A 16085-nucleotide genomic window follows, 5' to 3' on the forward strand; every position below is an offset into this window, starting at 1 on the left:
GCTAGGAAGGTTAAAAGTGATGTTACTCAGCTACTATGAAATGAGAAACAGTACAGTGAGGTCACATCTGGAGTACTGGGTCCAGTCCTCGGCTCCCTGGTTCAAAAGAGACAGGATATTACTGCAGAGAGTACAAAGATGCTGAGGGGCCTGGATCACCTCTGTGAAGGGGAAAGGCTGAGAGCCCAGGGGCTGCTGAGCCTGGAGAAGAGCAGCCTGAGAGGGGATCTGATCAATGCTGAGCAAGGGTGGGGAGTGAGAGGATGGGGACAGACTTTTTGGTGGTGGCCAGTGACAGGACAGGGGACAATGGACACAGGAGACAACTGAAACCCAGGAGGTTTTGTCTAAACATGAGGGGAAAACTTTGCTGTGAGGGTGCTGGAGCCCAGGAGCAGGCTACCCAGAGAGGTTGTGGAGTCTCCTTCTCTGCAGAGATCCCAGCCCCACCTGGCCATTGTGATCCCAGGCAAGCTGCTGCGAGTGACCCTGCTTTAGCAGGGGCATTGGGCTGGATGATCTCCAGAGGTCTCTTCCAACCCACACCACACTGAGATTCTGCAGTTCTTCAAGGTGGCATTTCTACCCTCAAACCTCAGTCTCCTCCTCCTTCCAGCTCACATGAAGCCTCTCACATTTGCTAAGTAAGCAGCACGGAGCCAGACTGGGAAATTAAGCCCTCTCAGCAGCAGCACTGAGCATCTCTCTGGATCAAGTCCTTATTTGCTGTCAAACTCTTTTAATGGCAGTATAATCATTAGCTTTAGGGGCACTGTTACCCTCATAACTAAGGAGGAATCCTGGATGGATGCAGAAAATGATTAATATTTAGTCACTCTGCATCTCCTACAGAAGCAGCCTATTATCAAACAAGTGACACCTCCACAAACTTCAATTAAATAATGGCTCCCATGGAGGATTCAGAGCCACTGACAGCATGGCAAGTGATTTAAGTAACATAAAGCTGAGCAACTGGTGATGGATCACAGAGGTTTTTTTTTCCCCCACTCTCTCTGTTACAGCCTGTAACAGAACAAATGATCATTTTTCAGCCTAATTGAATATGACCACCCCTGCTTATACAAGAAAGGAGACAGAGCTATATAATTGGCTTCATTAAAATGCATTTTTATACCAGAGGGGAAAAAATTGGTGGTGTTGATAGGAAAGATTAGAAAAATAACACTGATGATGGCAAGAGAGAGGCATTTTGGTATTCACACTGCTTATGCTCGTGCAGGAAAGGCTAAAGCACACAGGGCAACCACACTGTGACAGCAATCAAAGTTTCTTAACTAAGAGTTATGTCTCTGCACCAATGTGAAGAAGCACTTTGTCATTTTCTGCTGCAGTGGCCACCAGGCCATGCTGCATAAAGCTCAGAACGGCTGTCAGGTGGAAGGACAGAGCACACAGTGACATGCCAGAAGTTTGAGAGAAAAATAACCTGTCATTATCAGAAAAATCAAATCACTTTGGTAAGAAAGAGCTTTTCCCACCATGAAAATCACAGGGGCACAGAGTGGTAGGGGTTGGAATCAAAGCTAGAGAATTACTGCCAATTAGTTACCAATTGAGCCTGGAAAACAAATTTGTTTTCTTCAATATTCCTCTCTTGTTTCTGGCTTCTTATTCCTAAACCTCCCTGACCTACAGACTCTACAGCTCCAGTTTAGCTTTAGGATTGCCCTGATGTAGTCTGAGCTGATAGCACCCATGTTAGGAGGGAGTTCTTCACAGAGAGAGTGATTTCCCATTGGAATAGGCTGCCCAGGAAGGTGGTGGAGGCACCGTCCCTGGAGGTGTTCAAGAAGAGACTGGATGAGGCACTTAGTGCCATGGTCTGGTTGACTGGATAGGGCAGGGGGATAGGTTGGACTGGATGAGCTTGGAGGTCTCTTCTAACCTGGTTGATTCTATGATTCAGACAGAATGCAAGTCAAGGTGAAGACAGAGACCCAAGCTATCAGCAGGAAAAGAGACTTGCAGGGAAAATACAGCTCCAGCATCATAAAATCCCAACCTGCTAAGCTGCAGCCAACTCTGGAACCTGCCTCTGTGCTCACCTGGTTTGGGGGGGTTGTGTTTGTACAAAAACTGTCAGGAACAACAAACTGCCATTTCCCAAACTCTGCTCTGCTGAGACCTCACCTGGAGTACTATGTCCAGCTCTGGAGCACTCAGCACAAGGAGGACATGGACTTGATGGAGTGGGTCCAGAGGAGGACCAAGAAAATGATCAGGGGTTGGAGCACCTCTGTTGTGGGGACAGCCTAAGGCACCTGAGGCTGTTCCACCTGGAGAAGAGAAGGTGCTGGGGGGGACCTCATAGCAGCCTGCCACTACATGAAGTGAGCTACAAGAAGGCTGCAGAGAGCCTGTTAGCAAAGGCCTGCAGTGATTGTACAGGGGACAGTGGCTTGAAATTAGGGGAGGTTTAAATTGGATGCTAGGAACAAGTTCTTTACTATGAGGGTGGTGGAACACTGCAACAGGTTGCCCAGGGAGATGGTTGAGGCCCCATCCCTGGAGATCTTCAAGGTCAGGTCCAACAAGGCTCTGAGCAACCTGCTCTAGGGGAGAATGTCCCTGCTGAGTGCAGGTGAGTTGGCCTGGATGACCTCTGGAGGTCCTTTCCAAGCAAAGCCATTCCATGGTTTAGACAACAAACAGCTCTTCCAACACAAAACAGTGATTGGCCATATTGAGGAATCTGCTCCTGGGCTCCAGGTACTTAATGCAGTGCAATTCCAGCACAGTTATTTCAAAACAAGACACCTTCACCTCTACCAACTTAGACTCAGCCAAAATCACTTGGAAAGATGCTGGAGGTTTCTATCAGACACTCAACATGGAAAAATATCAAAGCACTTCACCATCCTTTATTACTGTAATTGCACTTCAGGTGTTAAGGAGGTAGGAATCCTGCACACTAATTTCAGTTTCTTAACACCTGCAAGACAGAAACTCAACCAAGCTGCTGAAATGACAGAAACAACCTGAAATCAAACCAAGGGCTCTAGATGTTGCTATTAACACAAGCCAATAACCCACTCAGCCCTCCTTAGCCATCAGCAAAGGTGAAGCTACATTTAACCCACACTATTTATAGCATTACCAAAAGGAGACAAAATACTCTGAAAATGGCTAACCAGCATTAAAAAATAAATTCTCAAAACTGCTTTCAAAAGCATAAAGAAGCTCCTCCAATCCCAGGTGCTGGGTTGTTGTCAGGATAAAGCACACCAAGGAGCCTGAGCCAGCTGTTTAGGGCCATTTATTATGTTTGCATTCAGAATGGGAAGCAATCTGTGAAACCAGGTCTAGTTGAGAGGTGCCCCTGCCCCCATGGCAGGGGGGTAGGAGAAGATGAATCATAGAATCAACCAGGTTGGAAGAGACCTCCAAGATCATCCAGAGAGATCTTGACAGGCTGGAGAGGTGGGCACAAGCCAACCTCAGGAGGTTCAAAAAGACCAAGGGCAAGGTCCTGCAGCTGGGTTGGGGCAATGCCAAGCACCAATCCAGGCCAGGCAGTGAGTGGCTGGAGAGCAGCCCTGAGCAGAAGGACTTGGGGGTGCTGCTGGTTTAGCTTGGAAGGGACCTCAAAGATCACATTGGGTGCTTCTGTGCTCCACAACCTCCCTGGGCAACCTGTGCCAGTGTCTCACCACCCTCACTGCACAGAACCCTTTCCTAACATCCACTTTCAATCTCCCCTCTGCCACTTCAAACCCATTCCTCCTCCTGTCATTACAGGACCTTGTCAATAGTCCCTCCCCAGCCTTCCTGTAGTCCCCTTCAGATCCTGGAAGGCCACTCCCAAGGTCTCCCCCAAGCCTTCTCTTCTCCAGGCTGCACAGCCCCAACTCTCTCAGCCTGTCCTCGTAGCAGAGCTGCTGCAGCCCTGTGAGAATCCTCGTGGCCACCTCTGGACTGGCTCCAACAGTTCCATGTCCTGCTTGTGCTGGGGGCTCCAGAACTGCACAGAGGACTCCAGGTGAGGAGAGCAGACTAAAGGGGGGGCAAGAGCACTAACTCTAGAAACTGCCAGAACCTGGATGCTCCCTGCACTTTCCAGATGCTTTGTACAACGTCATGACTCATTTTCCCTCTGGAGAAGAGGACATGGGATGATTCATAGGCTCACAGAATGGCTTAGGTTGGAAGGGATCTTAAAGATCATCCAGTTCCAACCCTGCTGCCATGGGCAGAGACAACTCCCACTAGCCCAGGCTGCTGAAGGCCTCATCCAACCTGATGTTGAAGAGCTCCAGAGTGGGGACACCTACAGCCTCCCTGGGCAACCTGTCCCTGTGTCTCACCCTCACTGTCAAGCATTTCTCCCTACTAATGCTGTTCTATTTAGACAAGGTTCTGGATCTCTCACAGATCAAATCCCAACAGGAGGTCAGAGTCCTGCAGACAGTAACTGTGTCAGGGACCAGAAAAATCATCTGAATGGGCAGAAGGGGAGAAAAAACCCCAGCCAGGCAGGTCCTTATCAGCACTCCTGGTTCCTTTTCCTCCTTGGCACAAGGCTGGGGTGAGCAGCCTTTGTTCCAGTTGCAATACTGCTGAGCTGCACAGCTCCTGCTTCTATACATAGAACTTGTAAGCTACACAGGAGCATTAAAGCCGACTCCAGCTCTGTTGCTAAGAAACTAGGGAGGATAGCTTTTTTGGCCCTCCTCGTTTATAAAATAACCACTCTGCCCTATGGGAGGACGAATGCAATCTCTCAAAGTCCCCCAGTGCCTTGTTCTCGTTTTCAAATGAACACAGAAAGATGATGGAGAAGCCTGGCAAGTGTGAGTGAGCTCCATTTTGAAGCTGCCCTTGAAAAGGAGATGAAACCCAGGGTTCCAACAATCAGCTGCTGTCGTATTTATTAATCTTTAAAGCAGCAGATTCTTCCCCCTTGGCAACAGTGAACTCTGTCTGTGCCTCTCTCTATTACAAACCTTCTCCTACAAAACAAACCCAAACCAGCAGCTTCTGAAAGAACCCACAAATGATTTAGCTTTCACTGGAGTTCAGCTTGGGAGTTCAGAGTTTAGCTTCCGTCCCCACCCGCAGAAAGAGCCTCCTGAGCTATGGCAGCTGGCCACTCCAAATATTGGTTGTAGTCCTTTTTATTGGGGAGGGGGGGAAATCAGCAATATGTTAAGTGCTTAATAGATAAAAACATTCCCCAGGAAGGCAGAACGATGATGAACGGAGAACCATATGGCACTTCAACAGAGCAAACACCCCCCAAAAATGACAGTGTTAGGAAAAGACTAAACTTATCTGGCAGCTGTGGAGAGATCAAGATCAGCAAAAGCAGTGAAATCACCATTCTGAAGCCAAGGTCACTGACAGGATTTATAGATTTATCCCTGAAGGCAGCCTTTGCTGAACATGAAATGCCAAAATCATTTCCCCCCCTATCCTCCCCCCCTTCCCCGCCCTTTAATCTACTTCCCCCACCCCATTTGGGCTATCTCATTCGCTGGAGGCTTTTAAAATTCATTCCTTTTCACAGCTGGTTAAACAATGGAATCTTTCTGCAAACTAAAAGGACAAAATTGATTGCCCTACACAAACTTTTCTGCACGTATAATTGATTTTTAATTCGCTGCCTTATTTCCGAGAGGACTTGACAATAAACTCAGTGCTGGATGTGCAGCATCGATCCCTCCAAACAAGGCCTTGGATCAAAGACTGATGCAAGTTAATCACCACCAAAGAGATTGTTGCCTTTTGTCTAGAAACCTCTGTTTTAACCGAGTTCACCTTTTCCAGCCCAGGGAGGTGGTGGAGGCACCATCTCTGGAGGTGTTCAAGAACAGTCTGGATGAGGCACTCAGTGCCATGGTCTGGGTGCCAGGTTGGACTGGATGAGCTTGGAGGTCTCCTCCAACCCGTTTGATTCTATGATACCACAGCCTTAACATTTTCTAGCTGTACCACACCACATTATTTTGGGCACCTGGCAGCTACTTAGTAACTGCAGTTTTATGCAGCCTCTCAGTAACAGCTTTTTTCCCCCCCTCCTCCCAACCAAGTAAAGTTATTTCATCCTTCATTAGTTAGTTTTTACAGAGAGGACTGATGGTTCTCACACACTCTTCAGTTCTCAGAAGTAGCTACAGCCAAGACTCCACATTCCCACTCCAACCAAAATCTTTCTTACTCGTCCTAAACCAAAGTTCCTACCAGAGCTGGCAATTGCTGTTAGTGAGCTTCAGCTCAAGGCTCAGTTAAGTTTTCCACCTGCAAACGGCATCGGGTGCCATGATTTCCCACGCCCAGGAGAGGTTAATTTGGCAGGAACTGTCACTCCGAAGCTGTAACATTTACTTTTTAGTGATAAACTCCCCCTAAAACCAAGCAGTAACTGATACCTTAACCTTCTAAGCCCACTCCATTACTCAAAGCAACCCTGCAACGCCAACCTCCTTCCCTGACATCTCTTGATGATATTTCCCCCTCCCTCCCCAACTATTCCAGAGGCTCTGTTTCAATTTTGCTGTGAATTCCATTTTCTATAGCTGCCATATAAACAGTAAATAAAATTCATGGTATTTTTGCCCCAGTAAGCAGCTCTGTCTTCCAGCATAGCTGAGAAGCCTGGCTTCAAAGGAGTGAGCAATGAAAACAATGTTTTTATGAGCAGATACTCCAAAAAGGGCAGACAAGAGACATTTGAGGATGATTCCAGGCAAAGAAGCCAAGCAAATAAGTATGTGTTTTGCATAAGCAATTTCTTGACCAGCCACACTGGATTACAAACGCTTGCAAACACGGTTGGAAATGAGTTTGCTCTATCTTGTCAGTTTTGGCAGAAGGATCTCTGCTTGTATTTTATGACAAATAAGCTTTAAGCTGAAGCCAGGTGTGGAGACTTTAAAATTTATGAACTTGTAAATCCATGTACATGGCCAATTAAGGTTTAGCACCAGCAAGGATTAACTATCCCCGCACATAAATTTAAGGGGTTGGTTGAATCTAGGTTGTTTACCTCAACAACTCTAACATCAAAAGCAATGTAAAATATTTAAAGGGCAGCATATTTCATGATAAAAGCTACTTATCAAGGCTGTCGCAGGGGTGGCATCCACAGCTCTGCAGGGAGAGATGCACAAGTGAAAAGAAAACAAACCACTGAGCAATTTGAGAACTGAACAGCTCTGAAAAGATGGGACCCAGTCTAGGAGAAAAAAAAGGAGGAAGTGTCCAAAAAAAATAGTACAGGAAATAATAACTCATGCAAAACTACTCTTTCTTTGGTCCCCCAGATTCTGCTTAGCTCTAGAAGACAGCGCCCTAAAGTTTAAAGGGGGTTCGATTAGCCTCACTGGTGCTCCTCACAATCAACATCTGAATGCTAATCAGGAGCACAATTCCATGCAGCAAAAGCATCCCTGTGCAATAAGCTGCAACGCAGCAGCAGTGAACTCTGCCTTTAGCTAGCATGCATAAGTAAACAGAATTAATAACTACCCAAGTGTGGACGGGTGACTTAATCTGTTTCGATTAGATGCAGCTCAGCCTGAGGCCTTTGTGTTATTTAAAATGTGTTCATCATGTTTAATTAAAAACCTAATAAACTAGAGGGTCTCGGGGTTCTGATTTGTATTTCTCTCTCCTGGAAGCTGTATTGATTTTGTTAGGACTTTTTATCAAAAGGGATAAAAAAAAAGGCATGTTCTGAATAAAGGGACAAAAAGGGGAGATCAAATCAGCAGGACTCATGTGCAGAACAGGCTGAACCAGTCTGTTTCCTTCAACGTTTCCAACCTGTGAAGCTCACCAGAATTGAAAACCACCTCACTAAATTAACCAAACTGAGGATGAACACTGAGTCCTCTGCAAATGGGAGCCATTGGACAGCCTATCTGTCTAACGTGGAAGGGTGCACAATAAACTCAGCTTTGGACTTAAAGCAAGCGTAGGGGCAGAACTGCACTGAACCTCGCTGCAAGTATCAAAGTCATTTTGCAGAGAAGATTTTTGGGTGGATATTCCATAAGGATACTTTTTTTTTTCTCCCTGTGAAATATTTCCACTGAAAGCAGGCCAGGAAATATGGGTGTTCAATTTAAGCTGAACTGAAAGAAGCTGAATGATCATAGTTCCAGATTTGGAATCCGTGGAAAGTAAAGCAGCACATCATCAGCTGAATTTCAACACAGGCAGGTTTCAGGTCTATAGGATTTATTCCCTGCAGATGATTAACTCAGCATGGTTCAAAAGAGAAATATTCCAAAACTGGCATTGAAATTGTATCTGGGAAAGAACTGACCAGCACCATTCCATCCTTACTGGGGATCTGTGATTGCTTGTACCCACTCTGACAGAGGTGAAGATAACATCTTTTAGAGGTGACCATGAGACACAGAGTAGAGCTCACTTCTCTTCCATTCTGACAATCCCTTGCTGAGTTTGAGTCTTTGGCTTCTCAGACAAATCCCAACAACATCTTGCCTGTACTACAGCCCACTGAGGTACACAGAGTGACACCAGCAGTGTCCCTGAGCCTGGCTGACACCATGCCTGAGGGAGACCAGGGAAGATGGCTGGAAAGAATGAAAGGAAAGAAGTGGTTAATGCAATAGCTTACTCCAGCTAAAGAGAACATGTGGGCCACACGGCCAGTGGCTCCATCACAGAACCACAGAATGGCTTGGGTTGGAAAGGAGCTTTAAAGCTCCTCTAATCTAGCCCCTGTGCAGTCAGTGGGGACACCCCCAACTAAAGCAGGTTGCTCAGAGACCCAAACAATCTGACCTGGAATGGTTTCTCTATGGGACAGGGTCTTACCACCCTCAGTGCAGAACTTCTCTCTTGTGCCATCTGAATCTCACTCTGTGTTTAAACCTATCACTCTTGTCCTGTCACTGCAGGCCCTGACAGAAAGTCTGCCCCCAGCTTTCTGATCAGCCCCTTAAACTACTGGAAGGCCACCAGAAGGTCTCCCTCAGAGCTTATCTTCAGACTCAACAAGCATAACTCTCAGCCTGTCCTCTTAGCAGAGGGGTTCCAGCCCTCTGGCCATTTTGGTGTCCTGCTCTTGACCCACTCCCAGTTTCCCTTCTCCAGCTACACTGAGCTTGCTCCAGCAGAGCATCACCCCACACACCATGCATGGCATCCAATGGTAGGAAATCCTTAAGAGGCCACTGCTAGGAGCTGTCTCAGAACAGAGAGCTTGCTCCATGGCTCCTTGGCAAGTAACACTCCTAGCAGAGCTGCACTGCTGTTTCAAACTGCAGCCAAACACTAAGAGGCCTCTAGCAGGAGACGCTGCTGAAAGCTGCTCTGTAGGCTGCTTGCTCAGAAGGTGCTCAAATGTGGCATCATTATGACTGGCAATTGCTCAGCAGAACTGCCCACAGAAGGGAATTCGTGAGCTTTACAAGAGAAACCAACGCCCCCAGCAAAGCACTGCTGGAAATGGAAGCTGTCAGGTGTAGCTTGAGCCCTGATAAACAGGAAACAGCTGCTGGCAGAGCTGCACGGAGGCACAGCGGTGAAGTAAGTTTCTTGAGCCACTGTTCCGAGCAGGGTGGACGAATGTTTTTCACAGCATGCCTCTGAATTTACATACTGGGGGGGAAAAGGAGTTTAAAAATAGCCCTTGGTTTAGAAGCACAAGGGAGAAAACAAAGCTCCATCTTCATATTTACAGAGCCTCCCAGTTAATTCAATCACTGGCAAATTTTATCCTCTCTTTAATTCGATCTAAACCTCTGTAACCGCATCAGCAGCAGTAAAAATAACAGAACTTCCCAGCCCTTATTGTCATCAGTTCTGATCACTGCAAAGTATCTCTTGCTCAGTTTGGTCACAGGCAGCAAAGCTGGTTTAGTTAACAAGAAAAGGTTTCTCTTTAGGCAACGGAAAATCCATGAACAAAAAGAGTGCCAAGTTTTATCTAGCAATAAATTGGATCAAATTGAGTTACCCACAGCATCAGATCACAAATATTGTTGCATACTAAAGAGACACTTAAGGCTCTCACCATCGTTTCACTATTTTTGCCAGATTTGGGGTTTAACACTCAAATGTTTTCTAACAAATCCTCTGCTGGGGAGCTCCTGTGCAGCTTTAGCACTCCATGTGTCGTGCAGAAAGCTCTCCCCACTTCCACGAAACAGAAACTTCCCTTGCAGGTCTCAGACACGCTCAGAGGTGCAGTTCAGCTGCTTTAATCTGAGTTTTCTACACTCTGCCAGGGACAGCCACGCCGTGAAGCTGTGCAGGTGGAGCTTAGCTGCCTATAAATAAGAGCACAGTTTGATCTTTGGCTCTGCTGAGGCTGGAGGGCTGCCAAATGTTTCTGGAAACTTGGATGGAACAGAACAAGAACAAATATGATAAAATGAGCTGAGCCTGACAATGATTTATAGAGTCAGTGATCATTATTCTGTACTCACAGAGTCTGCACTTTTGGAGCAGTGCTTCATTTTTCATGAACTTTGCTGTTTCTATTTGCAGGGCTCTGTTCTCTGTCATTTAGCAGCAACTGCCCATCGACAAACCCTGAGCTGCAGCAGCCATGGCTATGACAACATTGTGCTGCTGATGGGGGAAAAAAATAACACAAGGAGAGTGAAAGAAAAAAACCAAAGAGTGAGGGAAAAAAACAAACCCAACCTACAGAGGAGAGAAGAGGTGAAAAAAACCCAAACTCAACCTCCCGAGGAGAGAAGAGGTGAAAAAAAACCCCAAACTCAACCTCCAGAGGAGAGAAGAGGTGAATGAAACACCCAAACTCAACCTCCAGAGGAGAGAAGAGGCGAATAAAACACCCAAACTCAACCTCCCGAGGAGAGAAGAGGTGAATAAAACACCCAAACTCAACCGCCAGAGGAGAGAAGAGGCGAATAAAACACCCAAACTCAACCTCCCGAGGAGAGAAGAGGTGAATAAAACACCCAAACTCAACCTCCAGAGGAGAGAAGAGGTGAATAAAACACCCAAACTCAACCTCCCAAGAAGAGGTGAATAAAACACCCAAACTCAACCTCCAGAGGAGAGAAGAGGTGAATGAAACACCCAAACTCAACCTCCAGAGGAGAGAAGAGGCGAATAAAACACCCAAACTCAACCTCCAGAGGAGAGAAGAGGCGAATAAAACACCCAAACTCAACCTCCCGAGGAGAGAAGAGGTGAATAAAACACCCAAACTCAACCTCCAGAGGAGAGAAGAGGTGAATAAAACACCCAAACTCAACCTCCAGAGGAGAGAAGAGGTGAATAAAACACCCAAACTCAACCTCCAGAGGAGAGAAGAGGTGCTGGCACTGTACAAATTCACCATGGATGTGGGAAAATGTATGCAGAGACAAGAGAGGTTGAAGCAATCTGAGCAGAAATTCAGCAAACACAGGGCAGAGCACTGGAAGTATTTCTTCTGACAGGCAGTTCCCTAAACAAAACTCCCTTTTGTGACAAGATAACAGCAGAACTTATCAGGAGGCTGTTCTAGGCTTCTTACTCAGCTGCTCCGCTGCCAGCGGTAGCTTGTGATCCTCTTTCACTCTGCGACTTCAGGCAGTCTCCTTCCCACAAAGGTTCTTTGTTGGATTTCAGAATAAGCCTGCTTTAATCCAGGTTTGTATGGCCTGGCCTAGCCCTAATCTAGCTCTTGCAAAAAGGTTTACAAAAGGAGAGAACAAGCACACAGAATTCATTGGAATAACTCCCTGAAAGACTTAAGGAGAAAGCAGAGCTTAAAAAAAGTCTTTCCAGACACTGTCTGAGTAATTGCAAAACGCCAAGAGACTCTGAAAGCTTCTCCTGCTATTAACCAGTTCTAGTTTACAGCACCACTGCCAACTTTACACCATCACAGATCTCACTTTTATTTACTTCTTCAAATACTTTAGCAATTAACTGGCTTAATTCCTGACTCACAGGAAATAAACCTCACCCAAACTTCCCTCTTGTCCCCTTCACACGAGCAAAGCTGTCTTGCACCAGGTCAGGTTGCTCTCATTTATACACTCAGTAAGTACACAACAAATTCAATCTCAACCCTCACTTATTCCCATCTGGTACATAAGATACATCAGGCAGCTCCCCAAAAAGGAGACTGCAGCCAGGTAGGGGTTGGTCTCTGCTCCCTAGTAACAAGGGATAGGACAAGAGGAAATGGCCTCAAATTGCACTAGGGGAGGTTTAGAAGATAATTCTTCACTAGAAGGGTTCTCAAAGACTGCAATAGGCTGAACCCTAATCTCTAGAGGTGTTACAGAGCCACAGAGATGTGGTGCTGAGGGACATGGTTTAGCACCAGCCTTGGCAGAGTTAGAGAATGGTTGGACACTATGATCCTAAAGGCCTTCTCCAACCCAAACAAGTCTCTGGTAAGTGAGAAGCAGCTTTCTCCAACTGTGAAAGGCAGAACCCACAAGAGTCTGGAGTATCTTCTGTGAGAAGTATTAGTCATAACAGCAGTTAGCCATAACTAACTTCCAGTCTTCTGATCTTCTATTTTAGTGCAGAGTGCAGCCTAATTACTGCGCCAGGAAGCACGACACTTCTCCATCTGCACACCACCAGACATGCCTCAGCAGCTTGCTGAGGAGTCACCATCGTCCTACGTGTTACATTTCACATCAGTCTCCTCTAAGCACAGCTAACATCAGCACCAAAATGCCAGTAAACACTTTCTACTACTCTGTGAGGAGAAGGAATTCCATCTCAGACTCTGTTTAGGAGACACACTGACACCAGCCTCCCACCAGCCAGCTTGATCTGACACTCTTGAGCTTCTTCCAGGACCAGCAGGAACCAACCAGATGATTCCTTACATGCCTTTTACACCTTCTACTCCAATTAGTGGCTGTGGCCAGCCTTCATTCACAACAGTGAGGCTGAGAGTCCAGAAGTGTTTCAGCTGTTCATGTACCCCCTTAGGTTTCTAAGGGAAGATTGGCTGTGGCACTTAGTGACATGGTCTAGTCACCATGGCGCTGTTAGCTCACAGCCTGGACTTGGTGATGTCAGATCTACTGCAGTCTCAATAACTCTGTGTGCTTCTGTGTTATCCTCTCAAACAATCACTTCCACAGATTCACAGATTGCATTGGGTTGCAAGGGACCCTCAAAGATCATCTTGTCCAACCCCCCTGCAGGCAGCAGGGACGCCTCCAGCTACCTCAGGCTGCCCAGGACCACAGCAAGTCTGATCTTGAGTGTCTGCAGAGACGAGATCTCAACCACATCCCTGGGTAAGCTGTTCCAGTATTTTACCACTCTGATTGTGAAGAGCTTCCTCCTGCACTTGATCTTCTCCTCTTTCATTCTACCATTGGAAAGCTTTTTCCCCAGTCTAATAAAGTCCTGTATATCAAACAAAGGCCTGAATCCTGCACAAATTGATCCTCTGCAGGAAATAATTTGCCCCTCTTCCTTCCCATAAAGATAACCTCTTTAGAAAAAGAACAAAGAAAGAGAGAAGCAAGAGAAGCAACATGAACTATAAGGCTCAAGGGAATAATTCGTTTCCCTACCACTTCATCTTCAGTCCAACACTTCTCAATCAGCTTTGGCACAGGTTTCTTCACCAAGCGCTGCAGGGCTTTTCCAGCATCATAGTTACTTTCATGTAGCTAAAAAATAAAGAAGACAAATAGATCATTCAGTGGAATTAGCAGTGATCTGATATTGGAGCAAAACCACTAAAGGGGCCACATGAGATGCTCTAGGCCTAATTATTTTTTTGCTGTTGATATATGAAGTTAAATTTAAACAACCTGAAGGGTAATTGGGTTTTTACTAGCAGAAGAAACGGCATTAAAACAAATCTATTTTCCCCTTCCTTCCTAAACTTCTCCCAGATAATGTCTGAGCCCATAAAGCACTGAAGATTTTGTAGTTAACTCTAAAAAAAACCCATACATGTATTTTTTTTCCCATTAGAAATTCCAAAGAACATTTTAAAAGCTCTGGCAAAGTAGTTTACAAAAGGAGCTGTAATTTACACTGTGTGTTTTATCCAGATCAGTAAAACCAACCAGGAAAACACTGACATTCAGGAGGGACTGCAAGTCATGGGATGTGGAGTTTGCCCATCCAGAAAATTCCCTTCATTTCCATTGCACTACAAAATCACCACACTGCTGGAATACGAAGATGGAGAGAAGCCAAAGTTCTACAGATAGCTACAGGAGTACAGCAGCGCAGCCAGGGATGTCTAAGTTGATATCCCTCTTTAAAGGGGTCACAGTCTAGAGTGGACCTTATTTTCTACCCTAAACTCATATCTATAGGATCAAAAGCTGTCTGAAGCAGACAACAGACTAGGAAATCAATGAGGCAGGAGAACAACTACACTGAAAAAAAGAATAATTCAGCAATGAACCCTTGAGAACCTTCAGCATTTAACTCCTGATAGGAAACCTTTAGCAGACTGTAGATTTAGAGCCCATCCTATCTCCACAGTACAGTGGGATTTGGGCAATTAAAGGAGGAGTCAGGAGCCTGCTCTGTATCTTCTGAAAATGATCTCAAGAAGAAACATTGCTGGGATGCTAAAGACTGAATTCTCTTCCCCCACCCAAAAGGCAGAATGGTTTCCATGAAGAATTCCCTAAAGAGACAAGAGGCAGTTTTATGCAAACCAAAGCTATCAATGAATGTCACAGAATTCCAAAAGCCCTCCAAAGTTTCTTTACAACCAAGAGATGGTTCTGGGCATTGATTATCTCCTGCTTTTCCTTCCCATCCAGAATTTATCCTCAGCCATCTGCATCCCATTCTCTAAAAGCATCAAGTTAGAGTGAGTCCAGAGAAGGGCCACAAAGATGCTCAGAGGGCTGCAGCAGCTCTGCTAAGAGGACAGGCTGAGAGAGTTGGGGCTCTGCAGCCTGGAGAGGAGAAGGCTTGGAGGAGACCTTATAGTGGCCTTCCAGTATCTGAAGGGGACCTCCAGGAAGGCTGGGGAGGGACTACTGACAAGGTCTTGCAATGACAGGACAAGAGGTAATGGGTTTGAACTTGAAGAGGGGAGATTGAAACTAGATGTGAGGAAGAAGTTCTTTACAGCAAGGGTGTTGAGACAACTGGCACAGGTTGCCCAGGGAGATGGTGGCTGCTCCCTCCCTGGAGGTGTTCAAGGCCAGGTTGGATGAGGCTTCGAGCAACCTGTTCTAATGAAAAGTGTCCCTGCCTAAGGTAGGGGGTTGGAGCTGGAAGATCCTTGAGGTGCCTTCCAACCTAAACCATTCTACTATTCCATCAATGCTGCTGGACCTGTGCTTAGCCAGTCTCAGAAAATATTTTAACAGGCACTAGAATGACTTAGCTCTTGCCAAGACTGAGAAGAGAGCAGGGATCAGGAACTGTCCTCCTGCACCCCTCCTCCTGACAGGGATGAATATGCTATCAGATGTGCAACCAAGAAATTAGGACTTTATGGGTTACACTTCACACAAATTGCCTCAGCTCTTCTATCATCAGTAAAGGCAGACCTTGAAGGTGCTCTTCTACCTCTGCCAAGTTATTGGGGCATTCAAAATATATTTATATACTTGAGGGGCTTTTAAAGCAAGGAAAGTACTTCTAAAAATAGTAGGTCATTCCTGCACAAAGACCTCTCTGATCATTAACTGCAACATGTTTTGAGAACAAACAGTAATGTTCCTTAACTGGTGGCCTGAACATTTTTTTCCCTTCCCAACAAGGGCAGTGACAATGGCACACAGAATGTTACTGCTTGCCTGATAACAATGGGAACAAGCAAGCCAGACTGGTTTGCTACTCATTTTCAGCTAAAGCAAGGTTATAGATAGTCTCTGCAGTAATTGTGACTGTATCTACTAATGCAGAGTAAGCACAGTGCACACCAATGCTTCAACTCCCGAGCAGAAATGGCCTCTCCATTCCCTCCCTTCAGCTCTCTGCAGGCTGCTGCTGGGAGCTGCATTCACACACCAGGGCCATCAATAGCTTCACAAGCTGCTGTATGTCAGGGAGATGCATCACCCCTGGTCACTTAGCAGCAGCCATTGCTTTCAAATCTGTCCCCCCAGGTGAAATTTCCTAACATACAATAGAAGGATAGTTGGAAATATGTCTCTGCTGACTAC

The 16085-nt window shown here is 46.0% G+C and overlaps 1 protein-coding gene across 6 annotated transcripts in view; it reads right to left on the reverse strand.

Moving 5' to 3' along the window:
- The window catches only part of RERE (arginine-glutamic acid dipeptide repeats), a 259355-nt gene that overhangs the window by 73873 nt on the left and 169397 nt on the right, over positions 1-16085 (reverse strand). For all 6 annotated transcript variants that reach the window (XM_064172264.1, XM_064172260.1, XM_064172263.1 and 3 more), the window contains one exon: positions 13509-13607. In XM_064172264.1, the coding sequence (XP_064028334.1) occupies positions 13509-13607 (99 nt within the window). The remainder of the gene's footprint in view (positions 1-13508; positions 13608-16085) is intronic.

The sequence above is a fragment of the Pogoniulus pusillus genome, chromosome 36, assembly GCF_015220805.1.
Source record: "Pogoniulus pusillus isolate bPogPus1 chromosome 36, bPogPus1.pri, whole genome shotgun sequence".
NCBI classification, from domain to species: Eukaryota; Metazoa; Chordata; class Aves; order Piciformes; family Lybiidae; genus Pogoniulus; species Pogoniulus pusillus.